We start from the raw sequence: 24,487 nt of genomic DNA on the forward strand, positions 1-24,487 counted from the left end.
AGGAAGGGGGCATCTGATTCCCTTCAGATGAGAGGAAGGGTGGGAGTTACCAGAGAAAACTTTCTGGAGGAGGATTTTATCTATGGTGAGTGAGTAGGGAACCATTCCAGAAAAAGATGACCAAATAACCGAAGGCATGAAAACAAGAAGCAGTGTGGTATGACATGACTATAAAAATAAGCAGTTTATTTTTCCCTGTTTAACGTTGAGGCAGGGAGTACAGATATATAGAACAGGCAGACATGAATGGCCCAGTGACGTCTACTTGACACTCAGGAGCCATTTCAAATGCCACTTCCATCAGAAAGTTCATAACAAGGTTACCCTGACCCTTGGCTATGGATCTTGTTATTGGGAACCACTGGTTTACATACTCCCACTCTGAAAAGAAGCCATCATATCTCATTTCCCTTTGCGTCCTCATCTCCAGTATGGATTCATCCATACAAAGCGTTCAACAAATGTTTGTTGAGACAATGCATGAGCAAATGGTTCCAGGCCGATGTTGTATGTAACTAAAGTGTCCTGAGGTCAGGACACCAGGAAACCATCCTTGAAGGATTGGCAACAGTTTAGACTTCCTTACATTTGCCTATTTTGACCACTCAGCATCAGCCTTTCTGGGGACACAGGGGAACACAGATGAGCGAGATTTTGAATTACAGTGAAAGAGTTCAGGAAGAGTATCTACTTGATACTGAGAATCTGAAGAGAATCTGAACCAACATCTCTAGAAAGTTCTGAGGCCATGGTCTGCCAACATGTCCAAAGAACACAAGTAAGACCTACAAAAAAATTCAAAGCCAGAGCACCTGAACAATGTCAGGAATTAAACAGAGGAAGCCCAGGTTGACTGCCACAAATGGAACTGGAGTAGTATGTTTGGGCTTTAAGGACTATCTGGTCATGGTATATGGGTGGGTCCATCTAAATAAAGGTAAAAAATCTGGGCAGGAAGTGAGTGGATAAATATAGCTATTTATTCCATATATTTTTTTGGTTCATCTATGTGTGTAAGGTGCAGTGATAGCTAAAGTAGGAGACATGAAATTAGATAAAGTTCAGTTTCTAACACAAATTTATTTAACCTGTCTGCTTTCTTCTGCAATGGGAGATCATTTACTTTTCTGTTCCTGGCATGATCATTGGTTGATTTAATCAGTCTACAAATTCTTAAAATCATTTAGTTAACACTGAGAACCGTTTGATATATTAGTTTTTATCAGGGTTTTTTTTTGAGGTTTATTGTTTTTTTTTTTTTAAGATTTTATCCATTTATTTGACAGAGAGAAATCACAAGAGAGGCAGGCAGAGAGAGAGGAAGGGAAGCAGGCTCTCCACTGAGCAGAGAGCCCGATGTGGGACTTGATCCCAGGATCCTGAAATCATGACCTGAGCCGAAGGCAGTGGCTTAACCCACTGAGCCACCCAGGTGCCCCCGGTTTATTGGTTTTTAAAATGTTTTATAAATTGCTTTTTATTTCCATTTTCTTAAAATTTTTCCCTGAACTTTCTGCTCACTAAATCAATGGCATCATGATGATACAGTGTAACAGGAAGAAGAACTGGATTGCCAAAATTGCAAAAGCATAAGGAAATGAGAAAACTTTTCTTAGAAATAATCACATAAGAAAGCTGTTTTGGAGATGACAACACCCTTATGACCTTATCGTATTATGGAAACCAAATTTAGGAAGTCAAAAGATGAATGTATAAAGTGCAAAAGAAAATGCATAGCATAAAGATACAGATTTCAAGTAGTAAATGTGAATCATCCTAGAGACTGGATACTGAGCATGCTGTCCACAGTATTTTCCAATATTCATTATCCCCCAATCTTTTGGCCAGAAATGTTTTGTTTCTATTTTTGCTTTCTAGACTCCATCCATATACTCAGGAAATCTTGGAGGCAGAGGATTCCGCATGATACTTCTTTCAAAGGGGTGGCTCTGCTGGTGTATGGAACGAGCCAGTTTGTTGATGGACATTTCTGAAGTGGTTGAGGGTGTTAAGGAAATATGAGATCCAATTAAATATGGTGGCAATATGGTAGAAGTGAAGAAAGGATGACTTGGTTGTTTGAACTTTACATGTGTGTAGGTTGCACACTGAATGTGAGTAAAATTATGTTCAATGAGTATATTATAGCATCTGTGTGCGATGGAAGACTGTGGATGGACAGACAAGGGGAAATCTTAGCAGATTCCCCAATAGCTTTAGATGTGACTCTAATGAAAGAGTCATACAAATCATCGATAGGGTAAATGGTGTGAATGTGTTATAACGTCTATGAATAATTTGGTGAAATCTTTGAGCCTGAGAAAGTCAGGTGTGGGAAAACAGAGTCTTTAATGTTCAACTCACTTTCTATTGATAAGGTGCCTAGTCCAGCCCCCAACTGCACCATTGCATTATGGTGCTAACTGCATTACTGCCTCCCTTCACGTCGTTAATAAATATCAACCAACATTTATTTAGTACCCACTCTGCTAGGCACTTTTCTGGAAGTGGGAATGAAGAGAAGAGGCAAGACCCTTATTCCCTGACTGAAAGGAAGATAAATAATCACAGTGTGGTCTAATCTTTATTCTGTTGGAGATTGATATACACTGCTTTATTCCCTTTTTCCTCAATTGATCCTGTCTTCATCCCTATAATTATTGCGAACATAATTCATCAATTCTCCAACACAGCTGCTAAGTAAGAGCTGACTGCTCCAACTCTTGACTGCTCTGCCTTCAAGATTTACTACCTTTCATCACAACACTGCCTAATAATAGCATGATTCCCATGGCTCTGCTTCAGCAAGACACAAATATTTCACAAGTTGACAACCAAAGTTTATTTCTTGTCCTTGTTTTCTTTATAAGATAAACAGTTATGCCAGGCTTTCAATCACCAGATCTCCTCAATATTTTATAGATAATACTGGGTGATAAATATTATGGTTTTGTTATTTAATTTTCTTTTAGTTGTTATCGTGAGTGGAAAACACAACTTGTATCTGTCACATTAAATTTGTTTCTTAACCACGGTAGCCGCCCACCACCCTTAACCACCAAGGATAAGTTCCAGGACCTTCGGTGGTTGCCTGGAAGACAGATAATACTGAACCGTATATACACTATGTTCTTTCTAATACAGACATAACTGTGATAAAGTTTAACTTATAAATTAGGCACAGTAAGAGATTAACAGTAAGAATTAACAAAATAGGGGCACCTGGGTGGCTTAGTGGGTTAAGCCTCTGCCTTTAGCTCAGGTCATGATCTCAGAGTCCTGGGATCAAGACCCGCATCGGGCTTTCTGCTCAGCAGGGAGCTGCTTCTCCCTCTCTGTCTCTGTCTGCCTCTCCGCCTACTTGTGATCTCTCTCTCTCTCAAATAAATAAATAAAATCTTTTAAAAAAAGAATTAACAAAATAGAACAACTGTAACAGTATATTGTAATAGAAGTTATCTGAATGTGGTCTCTCTCTCAAAATATTGTATTGTATTGTACTCATCCTATCTCTTGTGATGATGTGAGATGATAAAATGGCTACATAATGAGAAGAAGCAAGGTGAATAGCATACACATTGTGACTTAGTGTTAGGCAACTCTGGGTCTTCCAATGCTAAGTCAGAAGCTGCTTTCAGAGTTTTCAGACCATGGTTGAGGGTGGGTAATTGCAACCGAGGAACACAAAACTGCAGAAAGGGGTCACTGATGTAGTTATCTGCACTCACGCTTGGAGTTGTGGTTCTGTGTGGGGTAAGTTCAGGCTTGTCCACCATGTTTTCCATGCTCATTTGTTAACTTAAGGATGTGACCACTCTTGATAGGAAATGGCACATTCTTTTATGGGGTAAAATTCCCAAAGAAAGAGAACAAAAGTAACTCATGGTCATTATTTTCTACTTCCAAGTCAGATCCATGCTGGGTCCTGTTCTAAGGGAGATTTACCCTTTTCCAGCAAGCTGTGAGGTAGATTTTACTGCCCTGGTTTTTTGGATGAGGAAACTGGGAGACTCTGGTCACACAGAATCAGAACTCTGTAACCCAAGATTGCCTTATTGAAAAGCCCACTGGGCTAAAGAAAGCTACTCCAGGGATAAGGAGAAGAACTGTAACGGAAGAAGAAATGGCTATAAAACGACCAGTTGAATGTACCGAATGTGTTTACTTTCTCCAAGCACCCCTGGAAATCAATGTTTTCTGTCCTCGGATTCAGTTTACATGAAGACCCACACAGAATGTGTGTGAATGAAGCTGAATGGGCAGTGAGCACTAAGTATAAGAGGGAGCCCCAAGCTGAAAAAGACAGAGCATCTCAACAGTTGAGACAGGTCCCTGTGTGGTGTCATAGCTACTCAAAAGCTGGCTCCTCATGGGGTTCCCAAAGACTCCAACCCCAGGTCACACCTGCAGACTGAGATTGAAAATGGACCACAAGCAAGGAGACATGACTGTCCAGCTGGTCCTGAGCATCCTGTCCCTACTGACTCTCAGAGTGTCTTGAGAAGCACTAACTGGAATATGGCCTCCAACATGACATGTTAAAACTCAAATCTTTAATCAAAGAACTACAGCAATGTTTAAAGCTATACATTATGATCCATTAGTGGGTTATGAAATACTTCACGAGCTTGTGGCCAACAGTTTCTAAAAAGTGGAAAAATAGAACAGTATAGAAAATAAAAAACCAAAGCACACCGAAAGAAACAAGTGTAAGTGTACTGTGAACTTGTTTTAGTGGTGTGTGTAAACACACACACTGTGAATAGCTACACACAATACCCATAAATATGAAAGTGAATGCTCGATACCCTGAGTTTGACATTCTTTCTCTGACCAAGGAATAACTTATTTTATTACCCCAGGACTTGGTTTTCTACCTGCAAAATTGGGACAGGAATGCTCCCTAACAATAAAGTAATTACTCTTTCCTTTAATTTCCTGTAATTATAGTGATGATTTATTGAAAATTAATAGTTTACTTTACAACCAATATCAATATCAATACAAGAACTAGTATTTTGAAAAACTGATTATTTTTGAGTGACAAAATTACATTCGTTTTAAATTTTTTCCTCATATCTTCCACTGTTTTCAATGTCATCCATAATGAGAATGTGTTCCTTGTCTTTTATTAGAAAAAAACACTTGAATGTATCTTTTAAGCCCATTAAACCCTCAGTGATCTATGCAATGAACAGGAAACTGTTTTTACAACAAAGGCCTTTCCAAGAGAAAAAGACACAATACTTAGAAAAATGCAGAATGCCTTCCAAGAACAAAATATCCTTTGGTGGTTTTGTTTGGTTGATAAGGTCCATGACTGTGCAGTAAATGCCTAGTGTGTGGACCTTTTTTTGCAGGAACAACAAAAAAAGTAAGTACATTCAAACTTTATCACTCCATAAATGTTCCAAGAGCAGGAAGCTGCAGCAAGTTGCTCTCCGATTTGGGCTTTCCCCTGGCAGGAAAATTTCTCCCAGTGCCATTGCTGATAAAGGCGGCTACTTGAAAGTCTTCTCTGGCAATTTTGAAGGGAAGATTTACAAAGCACTAGTATGGGCTGACTTTTGCAAAAAGCATTGGGGCCATTTGAGTCACCCTTAGATTATGGACTCTAAGTAGGTTGTTTGAGGAGGGCCTTAAAAGGAAAATAAACAAAGATAAAAACAATCTTATCAGCCACACTCCCCTTCCAATATTTTGCCTCCCAAAGTTCATGGATTTAAGGAACTTTTACTCCTATTGCTACTTCACACCAAGAGATACTCTGTTAAATGTCTTTGTCCATGCTCTGGACTGGCTGGGATGGGGATGCTGACAGTGATAATTATGGTCGTTAATTCTTAAGCGCAGCCTTTGCAGGAGGAACAATGCTAAGCGTTTTTCCTGCGTCATCTATTTAAGCCCGTGGTCACTGATGAAGTAGACGCTCATACTATTCTCACTTCAGAAATGAAATGAAGAAACTCAGGCACAGAGAGGAAGTCGGTGTGACCTATCATTGGGACCCATGCTAAGGATTTGGACCTTGAAGGTTTTATGCAAGAAAGTCTCTGTACTTTTGGAAAGAGAATTCAGGTGACCTTCATATGGTGGATTGAAGGTGAAAAACACCAAATGGATGAAAACTCGTGGGATGACCATCGTTTGCTCCCGAAAGACACATCAGCTCTCAAGAATGATAAACTATCCTCCAGTTGTGCTAAGGAGTTAATGTCTTGTGTCTTTCTACTCATTTTTTTTTTTTAATCTTGTGGCAGTTCTATTCCTCCCTTTGCCCCAAGAGTTCATTCGTATTCCATCTCCAAGGGTGGTTGACGGGACAATTCTTCTCTGCAGAATGAGTGAACAGGCTTATGGCCTGGGTGAAAGGCGGCATATAGGGAGCTGAGGGTCAGACGCACCTGTTCAACCTCTACGAAGCTGTGGCTCTGGGAGGTTCCTGAACCTTTCTGAGACTTACCTCAACTTTGAATGGGAATAATATTTCCCATCATGCAAAGTGGGTGTGGAAATCTGGATGATACTTTGGCACTTTAAAAGCCTCTATAAATAGTGTTTATCTAAATAGCTTGTCATCTCAGAGGCCCTCCACCACCCTCAAAGAGACTGAATTGTTCCAGGCTCCATTTTCTCTCAGCAAACCAATCCTACTTCTACATACGGTTTTACTAGGTTGAAATGACATGAAATCATGAGTAAGGGTCTGTCGTGTTCTCCTGCCTCAACTAGATTCTACATCCCTGCCCACAATGGTAGGCTGAGTAGTGCCGCACTTTCCCAGAAATTCCTATGCCCTAATTCCTGGAATGTGTGAAAACGTTACTTTATATGGCAAGGGGAGGAAAAGGACTCTGCAGATGTGTTAAGGATCTTGAGATGAAATTTTCCTGGACAGGGCGCCTGGGTGGCTCAGTGGGTTAAAGCCTCTGCCTTCGGCTCAGGTCATGATCCCAGGGTCCTGGGATGGAGTCCCGCATCGGGCTCTCTGCTTGGCAGGGAGCCTGCTTCTCTCTCTCTCTCTCTCTCTGCCTGCCTCTCTGCCTACTTGTGATCTCTCTATGTCAAATAAATAAATAAAATCTTTAAAAAAAAAAGAAATTTTCCTGGACAATGCAAGTGGGCCCAATGTCATCACAAAGTTTTTGTTTGTTTGTTTTTGTTTTGTTTTGTTTTTAAGAGACCAGCAGGGTATAAGAAGTGGAAGGGTAAGAGGAGAGAGAGGAAATGTGACAACAGAAACAGAGGTTGCAGTGATGTAGTTTGGAGATGGAGGAAGGAGCCACCAGCCCTGGACTGCAGATAGGCTCTAGAAGCTAAGAAAGACAAGGAGACAGATTCTCCCCTAGAGCCTGCAGAGGAACGCAGCTCTGAGTTTAGCCAGTAAGCCCCATTTTGGACCTGTGACTTCCAGGACCAGATGATAATAAATCTGTGTTGTTGAAGCCATGATGTTCATGGTACTTTGTTACAGAAGCAATAGGTAACTAACATGCCCATCTTGCAGCCCCCTCCTTTCTCCCCAAAATATAGTAGTATCTTCCTGAAGTGTGAATGGAACGTATAACCTTGCACCTCTCCTACTTTCTTTCTTTTTTTTTTTCCTCTTACTTTCCACAGCTGTTTAACATACAATCTTGATTTCTCCAGTGTTAAGGGATTCATGGAATGGTGGTTGACTGCAAATAAAGTGTCACTGAACGTGAGAATGCCAAGGAAAAAAAATCCATTCAAAACATTTTCAGGCTGAGAACAACACTCATGCTATATGAATGGAATGTAATAAGAGCCAACTCTGTAGGTCTGCCAAATATGGGATTCACTAAAGGCAGTAATGTGGGTATAAGAACCATTTTTCAGCATTTCACTTTTGTGAAATGTCAACATTATCAAAGCATGAATAAAGAGTAAAATATTTTAATGTAATTCTCTGGAAAGTATACACATATTTCTCTTAAGTAGTAGAGAATCTTAGTTTCGTTTTTATTAATTTTTCTAATACTAGGGTAGAGTATAAATCTTAAGAGGATAAAAGTAGTATCTGATTGATTTTTAAAAAACCTAATAACTTCTTTTTAACCAAACATTTTTTTTAATTTAAATTCAATTAGCCAAAATATAGTACATTATTAGTTTCAGAGGCAGTGTTCAACAATTCATCAGTTGCGTATAACCCACACTGTGCATTACATCACGTGCCCTCCTTAATGCCCATCACCAGGCTACCGCATCCCCGCGCCCATCTCCCTTCTAGCAGCCCTCAGTTTGTTTCTCCGGAGTCAAGAGCCTCTCATGGCTTGTCTCCCTCTTTGATGTCTTCCCATTCAGTTTTCCCTCCCTTCCCCTATGATCTCCTGAGCTGTTTCTTATATCACGTGAGTGAAACCCTATGATAGTTGCCTTTCTCTGATTTAAAAAGCCAGTAACAGTTAAGTGTGATTAATTTTTACTGGCAGAGCCAATTACAACATTAATATGTAAATAAATGAAGTAACGCAGTACATAAATATGCAAATCTGTATCTGTCAAGGCATAACACCTAGTGAAGTCAGTCTTTACTCAGCCAAACTTTACCTCAAATATATTTTTGTTTAAAATTCTGGAGATTTTTTTTTAATGAAATGAGGGGTGGATGCTATTTCTTTGTTCTATTAAGAAATAACTCGACTATACCATAAGTCGATTTATTTTATTTATTAAGAATTTGAAGTATCATAAAAACTTCAGAAGATTTTTCCACCGTTAGGTTGAACATGGAAAAAACTAAAATAAAAAACATACTCTGTCGAAAAGGTACAGGGTCAGGCAGCCAGTAACTAGCTCTTCAAAAGGTTCCTAATTATTTTCTTATACACAGGGGCATTCGGGTCCAGGCATATTTTCCTCCCATCTTTCAGCGAAGCTCTGCCAGGGAAAGAAGAGACACGCCTTTCAGGGATTGGGTTTGAAGGAGGGATTGATTAGAGGAGGGGTGAAGGAGGGTGCGGGGGGTGGGACAGGGTGAAGGCAGGCAAGGAGGGATGGGGTGAAGGGGGGCTCCTAGGCACGGAAGGGAAGGGAGAGGAGCAGAGGGTTAGCAGGCGCCAAGAAGCAGGTGGCAAGACTCACATCATCTGGGGGGTGGGACAGTAGCCTGACACACCGATGACCTCCAGGCTGCTGATGTGCTTGGGGCGGACTAGGGAGGTGGTCTTCACACACACGCAGTGCAGGTCCTCGTCTCCTCCCTCCAGGTCCACTGGGGGTTGGGTCAGGGAGAGGACAGTGGAAGAGAGAGTGTTGACTCAGGGAACCACCAAACTTACCCTAGGGCTCTTTCTTGGGAAACCTTAGTAAAGTGTTTGGCTTTCATGTCCTCCCCCACAAATCATCCCTCCCTCGGAGGAGCGTTATTGACTAGATAGTAAAGTGCACCTGGCAGCGCTTGGCACAGCACCCACACTTGGAAAGAACTCGAAGAATGAAAGAGTCAGCCCCAACCCTAGGGGTTCCCCGACTCTCTTGCTCCGCTTCCCTCTGACCCACAATGCCTTACTTCAGGTCTCACCTGTGGGGAGGGCGACCACAGCTGGCAGGAGCAGCAGTCCCAGGAGCAGCAGCCAGGGGCTGGGGGCCCGGGAATGTGCTCCAACGCTCATGTCCAGCAGGTACAAGCAGAAGCCGAGAGTGCAAGGCCGTCAGGACTGGGGCTTATGCAGGCCAGTGGCTCCCAAGACTCTCCAGGCCCGTTTTATCCCCAGGGTCCGGAAGCTTGGGTTGGAGGATGGGGAAGCTGGGATACTTCTGGGAAGAGCCAGGCTCTGGTCAGCTAAGATTAGGGGGAAAAAAAAAAGCCTGAGGTCAGCTGTCTTGACTGGGCACTGATAGCAGGATCCAGGACCCCAACATGAACTCATATACAGGCACCTGGGTGCTGTTAGAAACAGTACTTGACCCTTACATGTATGTTGCTTTGTCGCGTATAACCGTAGACTTCTGTGTGGTCACCATGTTGCGGTTTACAGGGCTGGTACCTTCCGACCGGAGGCGGTTTCTGTTTCTTCTCAACTCCCAACTTTCCAAGCACTGCCTATTCCCACCTGCCTTTCCCACAGATTTCCAGTTATAGATTAACAGTGGAGTTGGGTGGCTGTAGGTATTCAAGGTGTGTCCTTAGTAACTGTTTCTTGCTGGTAGAAAGTTGAATGTGGTATTCTGATCTTTAGATGATGACTCAGCTTTGAATTTCACCCGAATGTGGAAGTCGTCTTCAGTCTCTGGATCTCTCCCACCCTACCAGGCTTCATCCCATATACTCTAGGGAGCAAAGTCTGTTATCCTCAGCTACAACGGTCCTCTGAGAAAAATTGCAGAAGTAATATTTGAACGCATTCTTTCTGTAAAAACTTGGTGCCTAGATGTTTCTCCATGGGGCTGGGCCCAGAAATGAGGTGAAGAAGGAGAGTTTCCAGGCCGCATTCCCCAGAGCCTTCTCTGACCCAGGCCAGGGCCAGTTTAAGGCAGGCTGTCCTGTCGCCAGAGCAGTGATGCTCTCATGAGGACACAGAGCATCTGGAGTGGACCGTGGAGAAGATTCAGAAGAGCGGGTAAAGGGCAGGCAACAGAATCCCACACAGGAAAGTTCAAGAGATCAATATGGAACATCCTCCCTTTCCTGAAAAAGGATGACTTGGGCTCTTGATTAGGGCAAAGTATGCCCTCATCTCAAAGCCAGAAGCATTCCATCATGCTGATTAACAGCAGTGAAGGGCAACATAGCCCACTGCAGGGAACTAGCAGGTTCCGAATGCTCAGTGGGACCACACCTCGCAGGGTGTGCAGTTGACTTCCTGGGCCTCCAATGTTCTTTCTCTTAGGATCCCACCACTTGCCTTTCAGCTGACTAAGTCCTGTTGAAATTTCTGGTGTTAGCCTAATATCATGTCCTCAGAGAGGCCTTTCCTGATGGCTACAGCTAATTGTGTTCCCCATCGGGTGTTTTGGCACCCTCTGCCTTTGCAATTTCTCACAGATCTTCCAAACATGCACACATGTACATTTTGGGGTAAAGATTTTATTTACTTATTTTAGAGAGAGAGAGAGAGAGCACACATGAGTTGGGGGGATGGGCAGAGGGAGGGAGAATCTCAAGCAGACTCACCACTGAGCACGGACCCCGCCATGGGGCTCCATCCCAAGACCCTGAGATCATGACCTGAGTAAAATCAAGAGTCAATCAAGACGCTCCATGGACAGTCACCCAGGCAGCCCGCACACACGTGCATTAGACACACAGATGTATATGCGTGTGTACGTGTGTCTGTGTGTCTGTTTGGCAGTGTTTAAAATGTTTTCTCTCCACCAATGGAAAGCTCTATGAGGTAAGACATCATAACGTTTATCATTATTCTAGCACATGGGTAGGGACTTGATATAACGTACTACATACAAGAGATAATACATGTTGAAAATTATTCTGAGGCTTTGACTTACTGATGTGTTGTTTCTTTATGCAGTTAGAGCATGTCTCTATATTAGTGTGTGTCCTGCATGGTTGTGATGATTTGTTAAGCTATATGCGTCTTCTACCGGACGATGATCTCTTCAAGGACAATTCTGTGTGACTTACACTTTTTTTTTTGGTACCCAGCATCCAATGCAATGATTCATACAGAATATGTTGTGATTTAGACAGTTTATTGGGGGCGTCTGGGTGGCTCAGTGGGTTAAAGCCTCTGCCTTCAGCTCAGGTCATGATCCCAGGGTCCTGGGATCGAGCCCCGCATGGGGCTCTCTGCTCAGCAGGGAGCCTGCTTCCCTTCCTCTCTCTCTGTCTGCCTCTCTGCCTACCTGTGATCTCTGTCTGTCAAATAAATAAATAAAATCTTTAAAAAAAAAAAAGTAGACAAGTTTATTGCATTAACACTTGAGATCCCAAATAGGGTTAGTGACAGAGGGAAGGGCTAGAAGGGATGGTTTGGGGCATGAAGGGGCAGCACACCGGATTTGTGCAACCTTACCCCTGGATTTCAATATTTGCAGGAAGTGGTAAGTGACCATTAAATGATGCTTTCTCTGCTTTAAATGAAATTGTTCAACATCCTTGCAAAAAAATAAAAGACATCTGCCTCTGAGGAGGTGTATCTTAGTGAAAAAACTGTGTCATGTCTCAGGAGCTGGCACTGTTGTATTTTAGTAGCAAACCACTAGGGAAATAAACGAGATGTCTGAGCCATTTTGAATTACTGGAGAAAAGCTAATGAAAATGACTGCAATCCCCACTTACTGCTTTGATATAAATATACATATAAATTTGTTGTTGCTGTTAACTATTACTTAATAAATCCCTTTATTTTGTAGACAAAACATTTTAAGGCACTGAACTTATGGTGAGGAGATAATAAAAGAAGATCGTAATATACAAAATTTGTGAACTGAATGCTTAATACATGAGTGTTCTCCAAAGTCCATGCACAGGTTGGGGTTAATGAACTTACTTCTTCTCCTGTAACCATCATAGTATGCTACTCATGATCAGGTCTTATTTTGTGTGCCAATAACATTGTATGATATACAATGTGATTCTTTATTAGAGAAAGAAGAATCAAGGGAAGTAGTGCAGTGGTGAAAAGCCGAGTTTCAAATCCCCACTCTGTCACCAACTTAGTTATCTGATCTTGGGGCAAATTTCCTAATTTCTTTCTTTTTCTTTTTTTTTTAAAGATTTTATTTATTTATTTGACAGAGAGAGATCACAAGTAGGCAGAGAGGCAGGCAGAGAGAGAGAGGAGGAAGCAGGCTGTCCGCAGAGCAGAGAGCCCGATGCGGGGCTTGATCCCAGAACCCTGGAATCATGACCTGAGCCGAAGGCAGAGGCTTTAACCCACTGAGCCACCCAGGCACCCCCCTAATTTCTTTGAACTTCAGTTTTCTTCTCTATAATGCTGGGGATATTAATAGTAACAATAACAAATAGTCGCTAACATTTATATATGGGTTTTTGTGTGACATGCACTACTTCTAGCCCTTTGAATTTATTAGCTTTTAATTTTCACATCAACTCTGGGAGATAAGCAATATTATTATACTATTTTAGAGATGAAGAAACCAAGGCACAGAGAGGTTATGCAACCTGCCCAAAGTTACACAGCTAGCAAATGATAGAACCGTTTAAACCCAACTATTCTCTCTGCAGAGGATGTCTTCTTAACCAGATCATAGCTAGCTTATGAGAATTATATAATCCATGCCTACAAGACACTCAATATGTCTGGTATATTAAAATTTATCAGTAAAGTTTAGCTATTATAATAAATTAAAATGACACAAATTGTCAACGAGTGATTTTGTTTGCTAGATTGTGGAATACTGAAGTGTAAAAAAAATAATAAAAAGGTAATTAAGGCCTTTTCCCCCCCAACAGTTTGGTTAAAATTAGTATGACAACAAAGCAATAATGAATTTTGATTTCATGTTGATTGTGTAATAATAGTGTGGGTGTAAATTTCAGGACTAAGAAATGCCAGAAGGAGGGGGAAGAGAGAGGGCAAAATGGGTGAAGAGGGATAGAAAACATGGGCTTCCTGTTACGGAATGAGGAGATCATGGGGATAAAGGCACAGCATAGGGAATACAGTAAATGATGTTGTAATAATGTTGTAATGAGACACCTACATTTCTGGTGGACATAGCATAAGGTATCAGGAAGTTTAATCATTATGCTGAAATGAATGCAACATAGGGTGTCAACTATATTCAAATAAAACCAATTTTAAAAAGAATGAACGTCCTCTTGATTGTAAAGCAATAATTAGAAATTTGATAAAGTTTACATTTTTTATTTTACTTATTTACAAGGTTGATTCTAATGCTAAAATTGTGACCATGAAGATATTAAGTAATGCGAATATATACAAACATGCCAGGCTAAAACATTTAGCACTATATAGAATCTGTATAATTATTATTATTGAAAATGCTGGGGTTTTTTAATAGAAAACATTAAAGCTTTTCATCATATTTTTTAAGGGTTTATTTATTTATTTGACAGAGACAGAAAGAGAAAAGCAGCAGAAGGAGAGGGAGAAGCAGACTCCTTGCTAAGCAAGGAGCCCAGTGTGGGACTCCATCTGGACCCTGGAATAATGACCTGAGCCAAAGGCAGTCACTTAACGGATGGAGCCACCCAGGTGCCCCTCATCGTGTTTTTTATTCTACTCATATTAAATATATTCTCTTTAAAATAAGTAACCACTGCTTACAATACTCACATTCTACAACTTTATTATTTTTACAGTTTGAAGCCTAAAATAAACATTAGAAAAATCTTTCAGAAAATGCTTTGAAACAAGACATCCTAAGACTAAGACATTGAAAAACTCTATTAAGTGCCTAAATAAATTAACAAACATTTCTTGAGCAAGTGTTCCTTTCTGGGATCTGTGTGATTCCGAAAATCGTCAACCATTCTGAAATCTATTAATCATCATGGGCATAACTAGTCTAGCAGTAAGGTAGAGCAGGATAAGTTTAATGCACATAGAAGTATTTGAAAAGAAAATTTTAGATAAAGGGATACAAAAGAGAGTGGCACATTTAACCAAGAGTTAGAGAACAAACCCCACATTATATTTTGAAAGTAAGTTTGCTTATTGTCACGTACTCTCTGTCATCTATTAACCAGTCTTCTCAGAATGTCATGACTTTTGTGGGCAGAATGGAAAACACACCCAAAGTTTAATACAATATGAATAGGTATTTTGGATAAATAAGAACTCCAGAAAGTCAAGCCTTTAAACTCTTACTGTTCTTGGGAGATAAAAAGGTTTGACAGAAAGTGAATAGATTAAGCTGTTGAACCACTGCTTTCCAAAATTTTCTGGACTATTTTCTTGATTTTGGGAGCTTCCGGGTCCAAGCAGATTTTCTTCCCATTCCTCAGTGTGGCTCTGCAAGAGAGAATGGACTTTTCTGTGAGTGCCCTGGCATGACTCTTAGAAGGGATGACAGGGCTGGATACAATAATGTCAGTGGGTGTGGAAGTGGAGAGTTTCCCTAACACCCAATAAGGCAATGATACAGAAGCAGGGACTTACATCACTTCAACGTTGGCACAATGGGGTCCTGCTCTGAGCACCTCTAAACGTTGGATGTTACTTGGATGAATGCCAGAGACGGTATTCAAGCACAGGCAGCGAAGTTCAACGAACAGCTTCTTCTCCACAATGGGAACTAGGGTAGAAAGTGCGGCTCGATTAGTGGTCACGATTAGAACGGAGATCTTATCTCTTGACGTGTTTCCCTATTCCCCATATTTGTTAACTCTACCTTTCTCACAAGGCCGCTGTGTCTACGATCATCTTCAAACCTTCTGTGAAGTATCTTAGCAGAGTGCCGGGGACATCTTGAGTGTCCTCGCAACATCCCCTCGCCACTTATGAGCTGTTAGTATCATGCCCGTCTCCAGCCCCAGGAGAACCAGGGCAGACTCTCCCCCAGACACTGCTGCAGGGCAGCAGACACTCGACTCTCAGTTTTCCCTGAGTTTCTCTTACTTTTTCCAGCAGTCCAGGGAACCAGCGTCAGGAGCAGGGATAGCAGTAACAGCCCCTGTAGGACCCGGAGGGGGCTGGCGCCGGGACAAGAGGAAGTGGCCTTAAGTCTGAGGCTCATGGTGAAGATTAAGCTGGAGTCGTTCCTAGAGACAGGAGACCTCCCTGTGAGAGTGTAGGGTTGCCTAGAAGTTTGCAGCAATGTGGTTTTTCCTGCTCTCCTGATGCCTTTTATACAAGCTCCCTCAAGGCCAGTAAGGAGGAAAAAGATAGGGAAGGAGAGGTGAGGATACAGGGACGTACATGTGGAAGGATGGTCAAGCTGTGCCCAACCCAGATAAACACCAGGCGGGGCAGGGCTCCTGCTGAATTTCATTTTTCCTTCCCTTCACACCACCCCTCTCCCTTCCTCAGTCCCCATTTCCTTTAGACAAATATAACCTCCCACTCAGGGAGATAAGAACAAGACTGAAGTATTGTACATATTTTCTCCTCTGTATAACTATGTGATGATGCCCTGATAAGGCAATTTATAGGCTTAAAAGACACTTTATGAGTATCTGAAAACATAAATACGCCACCCTTTTCGGTTGCCAAGGAAAGCAGTTGTTCCCAACTTGATTGTTGACAAATGTTAGGATTTGTTTGTAGTATGTGGATAAAATATAAGCCAATAACCATAAAAAGCTCAGTCTGTGTACTAGTTTATGGGCAGCTTTCTGTTTTCCAAATGTAGTATTTACCATTTCATCCAGAAGATAGAAGAAAAACTCATTCTTCCCCCTTGTGTTATAAAATAAACTGCTTGTTCCTGACACCTTAGCCTACCCTAAAAAGTAAGCCCCAGCATATTTACTTTTTTCTTTTACTTCTAATATTACAGGGAAATGTGTAATATAATTTATTGTAAAAGATCCATACACTGCAGATGTATGTAGAATAAAAGGTATAAGTTTCTCTTCATCATTATTCTATATCCTCACTCTCCAGGGGTAAATTTGGTAACAATTTGGCATTAGTTTTCTTTCTTTCTTTTAAAGATTTTATTTATTTGCCAGAAAGAGAGAGCACAAGGAGAGGGAGCAGCAAGCAGAGGGAGAAGCAGGTTTCCCGCTGAGCAAGGAGCCAATAAGGGACTCTGTCCCAGGACTCTGGGATCATGACCTGATCCAAAGGCAGATGCTTAACTGATTAAGCCACCCAGGCATCCCTGACCTTAGTTTTCTATTGTATCTGCACTTATATACACAAACATACATATACACAGAGACAAACACACATCACTCTTAGGTAGAAAAGTGCATATACAGAGGTAGAAACAGAATTTTTAATAGAAATGGGGTCATTATGTAGCTTACTTTTGTCCTTCAAACATATGTCTTCGGTATCCTTTCATGCTACCTCAATGTAGTTTTGTCCCATCCTTTTTTTTTTTTTCTCAGTAATTCAACAGAACGTTACTAACATTGTAGACTAAATGGCCCTAACAGACATATTAGGGACATTCCACCCCACTGCATCATAGTACACATTCTATTTAAATGCGCATGAATCTTTCTCTAGGATAGATCACATACTAAGTAAAAAAAAAAAAAAAGGTTTCTAAAAATTTTAATCTGAGTATAGTTAGTATACAACGCTACATCCTTTTTAATGGCTGCATGACTTTCTATCGCATGTGCAATCCTTTGTCCAACCTCTGTCTTACTGGTGACCTCGAGGGTGTTTCCAGTTTTGCAATATTACAGATTGCAGTAAAACCTCTATTCCTTGATTCTCAGACCCTAATTATGGGTCTCGATCTCAAACCCTGCAGGATACGATAAAGCCCTGCAGAGACGCAGGGCGGACCTACACGTCAGATGCCCACTCGTGTGTGTTATTGTCTGGATCTCTGTTTCTTCTATAAGACTTGCCTCCTCAACTGGACTGTACACTTTTCTTTTCTTTTTTTTTAAGATTTTATCTATTTATTTGACAGACAGAGATCACAAGTAGGCAGAGAGGCAGGCAGAGAGAGGGGAGGAAGCAGACTCCCCGCTGAGCAGAGAGCCCGATGCGGGGCTCAATCCCAGGACCCTGGGATCATGACCTGAGCCAAAGGCAGAGGCTTAACCCACAGAGCCACCCAGGCGCCCCTGGACTGTACACTTTTCAAAGTCAAGACATGCACTAGGTTTCTTTGAATGCTGTAGGTATCCTTCAGGGTGTAGGATAATGCAATATACAGTGGGTCCTAAACAGTGTTAGTGAGTAAATCAATGCCTGTGTACCTACCACACGAAGGAAAGTTTCTCTTTCCTTTTTAATCAGACACAATCCCCAAACCAAACTCCATGTTGTCCCAAGTACCCATGAAATAAAAAAAGGTGATTTAGAAGGCTGGGAATAAAGGATAAAGTTTGGGCCACAAGCTGTCTTCCTGTTACAACTATGAACGAATCTTACACATTATTCTTTAAACTTCCCATTTTTTTGCCTACTTTTTATAACTTTAAAATTCTGGAAGAAACTCTCAAAATATCCAAATGTACAAAATTACTTTTTTTAATCAAAAGAATGAATACAGGGGCGCCTGGGTGGCTCAGTGGATTAAGCCGCTGCCTTCGGCTCAGGTCATGATCTCAGGGTCCTGGGATCGAGCCCCGCATTGGGCTCTCTGCTCCGTGGGGAGCCTGCTTCCTCCTCTCTCTCTGCCTGCCTCTCTGCCTGCCTCTCTGCCTACTTGTGATCTCTCTCTGTCAAATAAATAAATAAAATCTTTAAAAAAAAAAGAATGAATACAGTAAATTATTTTTTCCATCATTTTTAAAAGATTTTATTTATTTGACAGAGAGAGAGAGCAAGTACAAGCAAGGGGAGCAGCGGAGAGAGAAGAAAAGCAGACTCCCAAATAGCAGGGAGCCTGATTCAGGTCTCGATCCCAGGACCTCAGGATCAGAGCCCAAGGTAGCCACTTAACCCACTGAGCTACCCAGAAGTCCCTTGTTTTACCTTTTAAGCCAATATCCCCGTTGTTTAACAGTGACTGACTACACCTACTCAAGGAGATAGGCCCCGTTTTATAAGAGCATTTCTTATTCTTCTCACCCCATTTGTTTTCCTCTTGTAAATTCCAGTCTTTTTTTGGGGGGGGGGATTTTATTTATCTATTTAACAAAGAGATAGAGAAAGATCACAAGTAGGCAGAGAGGCAGGTGGGAGGGGGGGCGCTGTGTAGCAGGCTCCCCGCTGAGCAGAAAGCCAGATGGGGGGTTCCATCCCAGGACCCTGAGATCATGACCTGAGCCAAAGGCGGAGGCTTAAGCCACTGAACCACCCAGGTGCCCCGCAGTAGAATATCTTAAAATGATTTTCCACCTTTCCTCACTCAGAAACTCATCATCCAAGAAACAAGCTCAAGAAAAAGCTGAGATAGGGAGTGAATGGCAGAGAGATCCCCAGCAGGAAACAGAGTAAGGAGAATTAACTTCTTTCTAGTTCTTCCTGAGCAATGACCTTATCATCTTTCCTCACTACTGTGACTGAAATGTTATTAATTCTCCAGTCAGATACATCTTTTTTCAAATGTAAACTCAAAACCATTTCCAGGGCAAGATACAAAGATGTTTTTTTCAAGCATCCTAGTATCTTTCTCTTTCCACCCATCATAACCCCCAACACAGATTGTTGGCCACATTTATTGGCTTCACTGGACACTTTTTCTCCCTACATACAATATCCAACTTTCTTTCCTGGTCCATTTCATACCAGGAAAGAGGTAGGCATGTAGCAGAATATCATTAAGTCATTGTCTTAATCAACAAATTTGTCACAAAAGACACATCGTCAGCAAGTTCATGAGGAAGCATTAACAAATTCCTTGAGTCACTAAAATTTCACAAGCCCATTAGTTGGCATTTGAGGTAAATAATGTTTTGCTAGTTTTTGTTGATTCAATAAATATTAAGCATCTACTATGTATTGGGTGTTTAAAAGTTCTTCTTTGTTGTGTGACTTGGCCACTGAACTGTTTCTTTTTAAAAAGTGAGACCTCAAATATTTGTGCCAAGCCATTGGGACATCAATACTAACGTGCTACTATAGAAAAGATACTTTGAAATCAGTTATTCAACCCAAAAAAGTCAGCTTATACAAAATAGTGTATTTGAATGAATGCTAGGAAATTAGTGGGAGGGTTCTTGGATTTTAAAATAACTGGACAGCCCTTTTTTTGATCTGACATTGTCATACTGTTTATTTTATTTTATTCTGTTATTTTATCTCTTTTTTCTTTAAGTCATTGTATAAGTTGCAGAGTCATAGAGTCATTCAGGAAACTAGCAAGTTTTCTAAGACTTGAAACAACTTCCCTGTTAGCTATTTTCAAAGAAAATATCTAGAGACATAGGAGGAGCATTATCCATGAAAATTAAGACATATATTAACTCTGTTTTACATAAAAGATTTTAAACTGACATCTTTCAAGTATGCAGGAAATAATCTGTGACTTACATATTTAGTCATACAGGTGCCTGGGTGGCTCATTCGGTTGGGTGTTTGCCTTCGGCTCAGGTCAAGGTCCCAGGGTCCTGGGATTGAGTCCGCATCCAGCTTCCTGCTCAGGGGAGAGCCTGCTTCTCCATCACCCTCTGCCTATTGCTCTACCTACATTCATGCTCTCTCTCTATCTCTCTGTCAAATCATTAAATAAAATCTTTTTTAAAAAATTAGTCATAAAAGCAATCAGTGCAGAAAATCTTAGGGCTAATACAACGTTGGGTCTGTTGTTAAAGCACCTTAAGCAATACATTGAAATACTAGCCAATAAAAGATTTCCTATATGTGCTGAAACCAAATACATTTTTTATGTAATTCTGAGCTGGTAAGAATGACCCAGAGCTTACCTCGTCTGGCACGCGAGTCCGTTGAGGCTGGATGCTGCCCGGAAGTGAAGTGAAGGGTGGTGGGGTGGCAGCGGAGAGGAAGGAGGGGGAGGGCAATCGAGGGGAGATGTCTCCCTGGGGGCTGTTAGGGGCGTTCACTGCAGAGTTCGGCTGGCCTGAGAATGTTCACTTTACCTTTATGTTTATGAACACCCTGAACATCAAATGTGTAGTGATACTTTTGTGGAACAAGTCCATCCCAGATGTAGTGACCTACAACAACAATTTATTTCTAATTCTCTATGTGAATGAGGGGCGCTTGGACCTCATTTGGGTGGGCATAGGCAGAGCACCCCTGAAGGGCTGAGACCTGCACCGCTGCCTCGCCCACCCGGGAGGGCCTGGTGGGGGTTCCTGCTGGACACCCTGGACTCCTGTTCCTTCTCTTTCCAGTAGTTATTTTACTTCTCAGGAAAACCTGAAGAACGGAAGGGAGGTAGGAAGGGGGGAAAAGTGAGAAGAAGGGAGTGAGGACACGGGAGAGTGGGGAAGGGAAAGGAAGGGAAGGAAGAAAAAAAGGAAAAAAGAAAAGTGAAAACACAAGCCCTCCACTCTCCTCCCTTTCCTTCCCCTCCCATCATCTCCTTGTCCCCTCCTCTCTCCTCCCTTTCTCCACCTCTGGCTCTTGCCTCTCCCCAGCGCAGGAAACCTCCCTCCAGGATTCATTCCCTTTCAGGAGCCTCCCTCCTGGTGGCTCACCACAGCTGTGTCCCACTGCTGCCAATGATGGCCGCAGGCCCAGGGCCTAAGGGAAATGTCTCACCCAAATTTGTAACTGCCTCCTAGAAATAGCCCACATCTAGTGACCGGTCAGCAGGGGGGAGTACAGAGGTCTGCTCCCTTGCCACAATTCAGAATCGCTGGGAAAGGCTCCCTCAGGTCCAGACCTTCTCAGAACCATCACCTGGATCTTCTGATGTAGCAGCAGTTCTCTCTCTCCCTCTACCCGACCCTCTCTTTACTTCCTGACAGATGGGAATCTTAGATCACTCCTCAGTAAACTTCCGCCACACTAATGTCCTCTCCAGTTTGATTCTGGGGAATCCCACTGAAGAGACTCTTCTCCCTCTTTACAAAAAATCTAGTCCCTTTTCATTCAGATTTCAAGTAGAGCTTTGTCAGACAGAACTCAGTATATTAGCCATCAGAAGTCTTTAACTTAGTCTGAAAGCTCATTTTTGTCATCTCCACATCATAAGGCTCCTGGGCTCTGTCTAGTATGTAACAAGATTGTCAATAAATGGGTGTTGATGGATGTAAGAAGGAAACACACCATACATGTTGATAAATGCTAACATGTAAGAAGGAAACACACCATACATGTTGATAAATGCTAACACATGAATGACAGAAAAATAAAGAGAATATGAATCCATTGTTTCCAGAAGCTTCCTAAAAAAAAGACTTGTGGAAACAAATTCTTAGGTGTACTAAACATTAATTATTCATGCATAGATAGAAAGAATGCAGAGACATTGGGGGAGAAAATGATGGTGCTTCCCCTATGGAGGTCTCAGTTTTCTGAGTTTAAATTAGGAGAAAGAAACCAGTATTTGTCAAATATCTACTTTGGTCCAGGATTAGCCCTTAGTGCCTGTGAGAAAGATATTTTTGTACTGATTTTACAGATGAGGAAACTGAGGGATGGAGACGTTGAATAAATTGCCAAGGTCAAATAGCTGAAGTGCTCAAAACTAGATCTGAAACACAATTACTCTGACTTTGTATTGCACCACGAAGGGTAAAGAGCTATCACTGGCCTCTCATCAGGTAAAATGAGTTAGCCATTTTTCTCTTCGTTCAACCTAGAGGTAGGCCAGAAGCAATTACCCCACACTGATGGGGAGGCAGAATCACCTCTATTAAGAACGTGGATTTTTCAGAGGAGGAAGAGTCCTTGTAATTTCTCAATATTAAAAAAATGGGACTCTAGACTTTGTAGAAACAAAATTTTACACAAAAACTCTAGGGCTTTCTATGTCATTATTTCATGACACATATCTGAAGTATGAACAATTCTTCTTGGGAATATAATATCAATTTTGCTGACTAAAAGCAAACCGGGATCATAAGCCAAAATCAGAATCATGTGCATTCTCTTTGTCTTTCGTGATTTAGTCAGGGAGGTGAATCAAAATCCCCAGGTGCTCATTCCCTGTGGTAAATTTCTCAATTTGTAACATCCAGGAAGGACTTGAGGTTATGATGGACAATATGAGTTACCCATAGCAATTCTTTTCCTTATGCAGGAATTAAAAGTATGATAAAAAAAAAAAAACAAAGCCACTAGTCAGATTTTATCATAGATCTCGTCATAGCTTCAGGAATTGGAGGATTATGTGAAGTTGTCACACCCAGAGACAAGCAGGAAAATGTGGTAAAATGAAAGGCATTAATTAAACATGGAAAATTGTCTGGTTTGGAGAGTAACAGATATTTTAGCTGACCTCTTGCTCAAGTCCTAGTGAATACATACCCGAGAGTGCGTTTTAGATGGGTAACAGAGGGAGGGCAGTATTTAGGAGTTTGTATGAGGAAAATATAAGTATATCCGTAGAAGAGCTTCAGTGGGTTAATTTTCCCCAGATATGTTAGTCCTTGAATTTGCTAGTGGCAGGATCAATAGTAATATCATTAGTGAGTGGTAGTTATCACCGAGGTTCTTGTATAGGTTATATATGTCAGTGAAATAATCTATTTTCTTTATAGAACAATCAATTATAGTATGAATATGACATACAGAATTGTCAGAATATTACATATGAGATCTTATTCTATGGTCTGTAGACAAACTAAACTTACGAATCTTGCTTCTGTAAAAAACAAAGACCTTGAATGATGACAGAGAAAAAAGTAATCAGTAATGTTTGTTTCTTCACAGAACATACATTTCTCCTATTCAAAGGACATGTACTATGCTTTCACTTATTACTGTTACGCACTTACTCAATGAGTATTTTAGGCCTGTTATGACAAATCAGGGATTTTTAAAACAATGAAATTTATAGTTTGCACACCTATGGTAATTTGGCTTGCTTTCTTAACGTTTACCTAATACTAGTATGTGATTTATAGATTCAAAGGGAAAAAAAAATACTGTTTGAGAGAGTAAAAAGATATCATAGAAGTCTAGTGATTTTTTTTTAAGATTTTATTTATTTGAGAGAGAGAGCACAAGTGAGGGGAGGAGCAGAGGCAGAGGCAGAGGCAGAGGGAGAAGCAGGCTCCATCAATTTGGGCCTCCATCCCAGGACCCTGAGATCATGACCTGAGCTGAAGGCAGACACTTAATTGACCAAGCCACCCAGATGCCCCAGAAGTTTAATGATTTCTTAAACAAATTTTTTTTTTTTTTTTTTTTTTGTGAGTAAAGCAACAGAAGTTTATTAAGGAAGGATGCAGGAAAAGCTCTCAGTTGAGGTATTTTGTGTTTTTCTCTATTGTTAAAAAAATTTGTCAGCATATCATCTCTGAATTTTTCCATATCTTTGTATCTTTCTATCTTTTTTCCTTTTCTCTGTCCTATAGCTATATTAATATATATTAATAATGTATTACTATAATTAATACACTATATTAATTAATAATATTACTAAATATATGAATCTAATTGGTATTTTACATATAAGGAGAGAGAAGAAGAGCTGTAGAATAACTTGTTAGATATAGCTATACTAATAATACATTAGCCTCTACTACGGAATACATGTGTCCGTATGAGCTTATATATTAATCCAGTTGGGGTCTGTGTATATATGCATACCAATTGGATTAGTCTCCTTCCTTCCACTTTCTTGCTTTTCCTAAGAATGAGCTATTTAGATGAAATTGCTGTTTTTAGATGAAATTGCTGTTTTGATACTTAGAGACAGTGGTACTTGTCTAGCCTGGACCCTCTTCTGCTTAAGCACCCACTACACGCTTGGTATTGTCCTAGAAACGAGAAGAATGTGATAAATATATTCCCGACCTCATGAAGCTTACACAGAAGTTGGATAGACACTAAATAAGCGATCATCTCCATAGACTCTA

General features: G+C 41.0%; 2 protein-coding genes across 2 annotated transcripts; both read right to left on the reverse strand.

The window, feature by feature from the left end:
- Nucleotides 1-8,704: 8,704 nt before the first annotated feature.
- On the reverse strand, nucleotides 8,705-10,060 carry LOC123937531 (platelet factor 4-like). Its single transcript, XM_045998456.1, has 4 exons — nucleotides 9,941-10,060; nucleotides 9,548-9,808; nucleotides 9,109-9,238; nucleotides 8,705-8,904 (listed from the first exon to the last, which is right to left on the reverse strand). Exons 2-4 carry the CDS (start codon nucleotides 9,636-9,638, stop codon nucleotides 8,817-8,819), a joined length of 309 nt encoding a protein of 102 aa, XP_045854412.1. The 5' UTR covers nucleotides 9,639-9,808; nucleotides 9,941-10,060; the 3' UTR covers nucleotides 8,705-8,816.
- A 4,090-nt stretch (nucleotides 10,061-14,150) lies between these two features.
- LOC123937241 (pro-platelet basic protein) lies at nucleotides 14,151-15,757 on the reverse strand. The gene is made up of 3 exons (XM_045997938.1): nucleotides 15,534-15,757; nucleotides 15,075-15,210; nucleotides 14,151-14,927 (listed from the first exon to the last, which is right to left on the reverse strand). The coding sequence occupies exons 1-3, from the start codon at nucleotides 15,649-15,651 to the stop codon at nucleotides 14,825-14,827; spliced, it is 357 nt and encodes a 118-aa protein (XP_045853894.1). The 5' UTR covers nucleotides 15,652-15,757; the 3' UTR covers nucleotides 14,151-14,824.
- Nucleotides 15,758-24,487: the final 8,730 nt, after the last annotated feature.

The sequence above is a fragment of the Meles meles genome, chromosome 2 (genome assembly GCF_922984935.1).
Source record: "Meles meles chromosome 2, mMelMel3.1 paternal haplotype, whole genome shotgun sequence".
In the NCBI taxonomy this organism is placed as follows: domain Eukaryota; kingdom Metazoa; phylum Chordata; class Mammalia; order Carnivora; family Mustelidae; genus Meles; species Meles meles.